The sequence below is a fragment of the Triticum dicoccoides genome, chromosome 3A (genome assembly GCF_002162155.2).
Source record: "Triticum dicoccoides isolate Atlit2015 ecotype Zavitan chromosome 3A, WEW_v2.0, whole genome shotgun sequence".
Classification (NCBI taxonomy): domain Eukaryota; kingdom Viridiplantae; phylum Streptophyta; class Magnoliopsida; order Poales; family Poaceae; genus Triticum; species Triticum dicoccoides.
This window is the reverse complement of record NC_041384.1, coordinates 671,811,576-671,818,460: the sequence shown is the minus strand read 5'-3', so window position 1 is coordinate 671,818,460 and position 6,885 is coordinate 671,811,576. Positions and strand designations below refer to the sequence as shown.

The 6,885-nt window shown below is 44.8% G+C and overlaps 1 protein-coding gene across 2 annotated transcripts; it reads left to right on the top strand.

Moving 5' to 3' along the window:
* The first annotated feature begins 3,233 nt into the window (after positions 1–3,233).
* LOC119270103 (4-sulfomuconolactone hydrolase-like) lies at positions 3,234–6,564 on the top strand. Of its 2 annotated transcripts, XM_037552075.1 has the most exons (11): positions 3,239–3,376; positions 3,416–3,536; positions 3,621–3,692; positions 4,341–4,420; positions 4,536–4,635; positions 4,716–4,769; positions 4,879–4,956; positions 5,402–5,499; positions 5,592–5,649; positions 5,994–6,115; positions 6,224–6,564. In XM_037552075.1, exons 1-11 carry the CDS (start codon positions 3,264–3,266, stop codon positions 6,378–6,380), a joined length of 1,053 nt encoding a protein of 350 aa, XP_037407972.1. In that variant the 5' UTR covers positions 3,239–3,263; the 3' UTR covers positions 6,381–6,564. The 2 variants fall into 2 exon arrangements, with proteins under 2 accessions (XP_037407971.1, XP_037407972.1); XM_037552074.1 differs by having other exon boundaries at positions 3,234–3,536.
* The last annotated feature ends 321 nt before the right edge of the window (positions 6,565–6,885 follow it).

The window sequence follows — 6,885 nt, the reverse complement described above, 5'->3', positions numbered from 1 at the left end:
GGGGTGTACTTCTTCACACACGCTCTCACCACTTACCGCCGTTTACACGACATGTACTCGACAACCTTCAAGCGGAAGCCCAACGAGGATGTCGGCCATGGCCTACCTAAACACTCAAGTCTCTAGTCCAGGTTTATCGCCTATCCAGGTTCCATCCGCAGGGAGTCCGGCCGAGGTTTCCTCATACGGCCCCGAACGGTGTGTACAGGGTTTCGAGACACCAAACGGGCGCCCGGCATGCCCGGCCACGGTGTATCTACCGCATCATAGTCCACCCCTGGGGTCAGCGCTACGCACGGCCACCAACACATATCCTATAAACACCAGAAACTAGTTGCAACTCCTGGACAGAGGACTATGGTGGTTAAGAAGCCGAGAGGGTCAATTAAGGATCCCAATGCATGGTAGTAGCTGATTCTTAAATCACACATACAGATCTCAGTGCTTAAGGACGATTCCAATGAAACAACCCATCATGTACTCCTACATGGCCTCTCATCGATACCTTTACCAAATCATGTTCAACACACTTAGCTCACACACAGTAGGACATGTTCACAACTTTCCAATTCATCCCCGATGAATCAGACCTGACACAACTCTAAGCAATAGCAGGCATGACAAACAAACATGAATTAGTAGGCACATCAGGGCTCAAACAACTCCTACTCATGCTAGTGGGTTTCATCTATTTACTGTGGCAATGACAGGTCATGCAGGGGAAAGAGGTTCAACTACCGCAGCATGTAACAATTGAATCGTTGTTGTCCTAATGCAGTAAAAGAGAGCAGAAGCGAGAGAGTGGGATTGTATCGGAATGAACAAGGGGGTTTTGCTTGCCTGGCACTTCTGAAGATAGTATAGTTCTTCATCGGTGTCATCAAACTCATCGTCGGGATACGTCTATCGAGAGGGAACAACCACCGACAACAGAGAGGAAACACAATCAATGCAATGCACAATATGATGCATGATTATGACATGGCAATATGAGTGTGTTGGGCTAATGCAACTACAACCAGAAGGTTTTGAGCTTATTTGAACCCAAGATTCAAATACAAACTCAAGTTATGGGTTCATATAAGTGCATTAACATGTTTGACCTAAACAACAAGGTTAAGTTGCTCTAACATGCATGAAACCAGTACAGATGGATAGATTGGATTTTCTGATCATTTTTCATATATAACTTATTTCATTCCGAGTTACAGATTAATTTCTATGAATTTTAGAAGTTTTAGCTATTTTCTAGATTTTTCTGAATAAGAATAAATCCAGAAAAGCCTATTACTGTGTCAACATTGCGTCATGCTGACCTCAGCAGGTCAACTGACCCGGTCCAGATCAAACCTGACCAGTGGGGCCCGCTGGTCAGTGACTCAGTTAATTAACCGAGTTAATTAGCGCTAAGCTAATACTAACTAAATGTCACCAGGGTTGGGCCCACATGTCAGCGAGTCAGTGGGTTAACTAAGTTAATTAGCACTAATTAAACCTAACACTAATTAAGCAAGGGACTGGGCACATCGGTCGTTGACCCAGGGGAAACGAGGTCAACTCGCCGGCGGCTCGACGCCGGCGACGACAGGCGCAGCGGAGGGGCTAGGAAATGAGCCACAGGGCATCATTTTGGTCACGGTCTATTGCGTTCGAATGCACGCAGTGGCGCGCATCAAGTGGTGGCGGCGGTAGGTGCTGGGGTGGCGTGTAGCGGCGGTGGCGGTGAGCCGGGCGGCGGCCGGAGTACGGGCGCATGCGGGCACGGGGCTACGAGGTTCTAGGGGGCCATCTGGTGGCTGCTTTGGCCTCCTGGAGGCACCAGGAGCACGTTTAGGTGCACGGCCGCGAGCGGTTCGAGCTCAGCCTACGGCGGCGATGAGGTATGGCGGCGGCGAGCTTTGGAGCTCATGGAGACGGCGGCTACCGCACAGTCGTGAGCAGGGGAGGAGGGGAAAAAGATGCGGGGGCTCATAGAGAACACGCAGGGACGGTCAGTGGGCTCGGGGGCGGTCCGGTGCGGGTGAAACGACGAAGCCGATCTCCGGCGTTCGGTGGAAGAAGACGACGGCGAGGGCGTCACTGCAGGGCTCCCGGCGTCGCTTGGCGCGGTGAGGGGGAAGAGTAGGTCGAGGCGGAGCTTTGGGATGCGTCGGGGAGGTGAGGCGGTGGCTGTGGCCGCGGCGAACGACGTCGGTGGCGACGACAGCGCTCGGCTGTGTGGAGAAGAGCGAGACAGAGAAGGGGATGAGGACGAGTGGCGGGCGAGAGGGACCGGGGTGGCGCGTGGCGGCTTCTGGAGCCTTTCCTGTGTCGGCAGAAGTAGGAGGTGGCCTCGCGCGTGTGCTGGCGCGCGGCGAGCACGCGCCCTCCTATCCACTGGCAAGAGGTGGGAGACGATTGGCAGATGGCCTGGTGGCTCTGCAGGCCGGCCAGGTAAGCGCCAGGTATTCCCTCTCTCTCTTTCTAAACCTTTCTGTTTTCTGTTTTCTAATTTTCTGCTGTTTGTTTTGATTTGATTTAAATACCAAATCAATTTGAAACTTCATGAAAATAATTGTGTAAGTTAAGTGGTCTTATCCAAAGCTACACAACAATTTTCAGAATTATTGAACATATATTTATTATATAATAAATATAGATCCAATTCAAATATTTATTGGATTAATTCAAAGGCCCTAAATAATTGTTTCTGAGATTCTAAAAATATTGGTTTGAATTTTATCCCTTGTCAATATTTCCAGAGATTCACAGGAACATTTTCTTGGACTTATTTGAAGCAATTTTTATCTTGGTCATTTTCAGAAATGATTTCTGAGGCTTTCACATGTCCCCAATTCAAATTTATTTAAATATAAACATGATGCACACATGACTAACTAGTCTAGGTCATACCAGAACTAGGAATGTGACAAAAATCTCATGATGAAATAACTTGAAATGCAAGTTATTCCAAAAAAAAACCGTGGACTTTTAGGATGAATAGTGCATGTACTAAAATGCCGCGTACTTGTTTTTTATGTAGCACTCATTTTTATGTATTTCATCCTGAAAATTTACACATTTGTACGTTATGTCAGGTATATTTGCATTTTCTCACAAAAAAAGTCTATGTATATATTTTTAAAAATGCTTATGAAACATACAAATATGAATTTTGATCATTTTCAAGTTTGTTTGTGTTTGAAAGAAGAAGGAAAAACACCACACTCACATAAAACCTGACACCACACCAGACCAGAGGCCACCACCATCCCTCGGCTTTAATGGCCTCCTCATCAGCAGCGGCCGCGCCCTACAGATTCCTGTCCCCGCTGGCCACCACCTCCCGCACTCTGCTATCATCTATCCTACCCACACCCGCGACAACGAGGAGGAGGCTGCTCCTCTCCTCCACACCCGCGACAACGAGGAGGAGGCTGCTCCTCTCCTCCACACCCGCCATTTGCGCCGCCGCCATGGCCGCCTCCGGCAAGGCCGGCTCCGCTCCGTGCAAGGTCGTGGACTCCCACCTCCACGTCTGGGCCTCGCCGCTGCAGGTAAAAAAAGGCACCCCACGGACGGACGTACACCAATTCCCAATTGTTGGCCCTTTCCTTGATGAGATTTATGTGGTTGTGCAGGCTGCCGAGAATTACCCTTTTTTCCCGGGCCAGGAGCCGACGCTCCGGGGTGATGTGGACTTCTTGCTCGAGGTCTCCACTGTTCCTCTTTGCTTGTGGATGTAGCTTTGGATGGTTCATCGAAAGAAAGTAGTCAGTAGATGGATATGATGATAGTAGACCGCATCCTGGAATGATTTAGTTTTCTCTGATAATTGGGGCATGGTTGCGTGGTACTGGTTATTTGGCTGAACAAATGCATAGACCATAGGGTGCTGAGGTGCCCTCTTTTTCTTGTTCCATAGGTTTAGTGTGCGTCGAGTGCTGCATTGCAAGTGTTCGACGGAATGCGTGAACCAAATGTAAGCTATAGGGAGTTAAATTTGAGAATTCGGTTAGGTCCTCCAGCCACCGTTTAACTCCTCGAATTATAAGGAGTTAAGTATAAGGAGGCATATAAGGAGTTAAATTATAAGAGATCGGCTAGAGATGCCCTAAATTAGCTATTTGGAGCTTGGCAATTTGACGAGGAAAAGAAACACCCAATGCCCCCTTCCCAATTTCTGTGTATCGAGTATCGACAGGACCTCTGTTTCTTAGCTGCTAACTGTGTATTGCAAATATTAATTCCAACATGGGTTTCATATTTTATTCTGGCACTTCTCTTTTATTAAACTGTTGAGACTTCAGACTAATATGCCGGTCAGATTATTATTTTGAACTTGTTTCTCTTTCCCCTAGTGTATGGATGAAGCTGGAGTTGATGGCGCACTCATTGTTCAACCTATTAATCATATGTTTGATCACTCTTTAGTGACTAGGTAAACTTTTCTTGCATCCATATCAACTGTACTAGTCATATGATTTGTATCTATATGAAAAGTTCAGTGAAATTCCTGCTTTCATATGTCTCAGCATTATAATTTTTCTCTGTAGTGTGTTGAAGAAGTATCCATCAAAATTTATTGGTTGCTGCCTCGCAAATCCTGCAGATGATGGGAGCGGCATTAAACAGCTTGAACATCTGATTGTGCAAGTACAATCTTTTTGAACTTTCTGAGCATAAAAAAAGGTCCATCCTACTTTCTAACATGCATTTCATTTGCTTCTCACCAGGAAAAATACCGTGCTGTCCGTTTCAACCCGAACTTATGGCCTTCAGGTCAAAAGGTTTGCAAATGTGTAACTATGCTTTATTGTAGAAGCAGCTTTCTTGTACTTCTGAATTTTGCTTTACGAGCATAGATGACTGTGAACACAAAATTTATCATATAAATAGATGACTAATGAGGTCGGGAGGTCATTGTTTGCCAAGGCTGGAGAACTTGGAGCACCAGTTGGAATAATGGTGATGAAGGTAAAAAAAACATTCCTATGCTATATGCATGTGTACTCAAATATGTAATGGCTGCACTTGAATTTTAGGTTTCGTATTATGCGTTTCTGCTGAAAATTTGCTAGTGGTTATAAACTTTGTAATTACATAAAACAATTAGCAGATTGACAGAAGATTAGTTCACATCATGGGCTCCAGTAAGGTTCCAGCCAAAAAAAAAAATGCACGCTTGAGATCATTGGTTGTGTCACTAAGCAGCTAGAACTGATGCAATATTAAAAGCTACTCCATCCGTCCCATAATATAAGAGCGTTTTTGACACTACACTAGAAGACGGAGGGAGTAGTTACGGTTATGTGTTAGTATCCGCTGAAATGTAAATCCCCGGCTACTTCGTAAAAGAATTCAAATCTTCTGTTCCATGAACTTGATATTTTCCTATTCTTTATTGTTCTTGTTCATGCAGGGGATCAGTTCATATATTCAGGAAATAGAGGAGCTGTGTACGGATTATCCTGCAACTACTGTTATATTTGATCACATGGCTTTCTGCAAGCCACCAACGTAAGCTTGTGTGTCTGCTTGTTCATAAACTGGAAGAATTTAATTCTCACCATGTTGTCGTCTGTATTAACTTCTTCTGCATCAACATGCAGGAATGATGATGAAGAAAAGGCATTCTCTTCATTTCTAAACTTATCCAGATTCCCACAGGTACCTACCTTCCTTAATTCTGTTCCCTTGTACAGTCAGCTCAACTAACTCTGATTCATATTCTTGCATGATTATGAATAGTCTCTGAAAAATAAATCTTGTGCAAGTTAGCTCTTTCCAGTATTTATCTTTTTTTATGCGGGAATATTTCTAGTATATGTCAAAGCTAGTATTGGTATTTTCTAGTACCAGAACAAAGGGATCAGGGATTAACAAAAACATTTCGTGAGGTGGAGTAACTTGGTGATAGTCAAGTGACTGTACTAAGAATTAAGGCAAAGAGATAGAATGATGTCTGGGGCCTGAATGAGCAGAAGCAATGACGCATTACTTGACTTCAACAGGTTTACGTCAAATACAGTGCTCTTTTCCGGATCACAAGAGAAGCTTATCCGTATGAGGACACGTCTCAACTTCTTTCTCGGGTGATCTCCAGCTATGGAGCTAACCGAATAATGTGGGGAAGGTGAGTTCAATCAGCGCATCAATGGGAGTTTCATCGCATCAGACTATTTTCACTATACGCCTATAGCTCCATGAGTGTGATGGTATATTCTGGGATTCTTCTTTGCAGTGACTTCCCCTACGTCGTTCCCGAATGTGGCTACAAGGGAGCAAAGGAGGCAATCTCTCATGTCGCTGGCAAGGCAGCTGTTTCGTCTTCAGATCTGGAGTGGATTTTAGGCAAAACAGTAAGCCAACTATTTCAAGGTGCATGGGTTACTCCATGAGGGAGATGTGGCATGGCAGGCATGACAGTGTTGCGGCTCAGTTTGGTATTGTTCAGTTTAGACATCCTTGTTTGGAAGGGGGAAGGATCTATCTAGTTTGGTATTGTGCAGTTTGACAGTCATGTTCAAGTGTGTATCCCTTCTCCAGAGTTTTAATAAATTCAATAGTTCTTCCTACTGCGAACCTTTCTGCCCTCCCACAAGAGTACTCCCTCCGTCCGGAAAAGTCTGTCCCTCAAATGGATGTATCTAGCACCAAGTTAGTGTTAGATACATCCATTTGAGGGACAAGCTTTTCCGGATGGAGGAAGTACATAGTATACGGAAAATAATGACTTGTATCACAAAAATAGACCAGATTTTTCTTTTTTCTTTAAATGAAACCGGTGATGGGTATAGTTTATTTAAAAAAAAAAACCATGGAAGAAGCTGTGGGAAACTTTAGTTGTAGTGCCGAGTACTTGCCGTGATAAGTCTGACATGGTTCGTGTGAAGACGTGTGCTA

What these genes read in the sequence shown, in the direction of transcription:
- LOC119270103 (XM_037552074.1), top strand. Translation starts at nt 3,264, where the DNA reads ATGGCCTCCTCATCAGCAGCGGCCGCGCCCTACAGATTCCTGTCCCCG. An exon ending in ATGTGGACTTCTTGCTCGAG is followed by an intron (nt 3,693 to 4,340) that starts GTCTCCACTGTT and finishes TCTTTCCCCTAG; the next exon opens with TGTATGGATGAAGCTGGAGT. An exon ending in ACTTATCCAGATTCCCACAG is followed by an intron (nt 5,650 to 5,993) that starts GTACCTACCTTC and finishes TGACTTCAACAG; the next exon opens with GTTTACGTCAAATACAGTGC.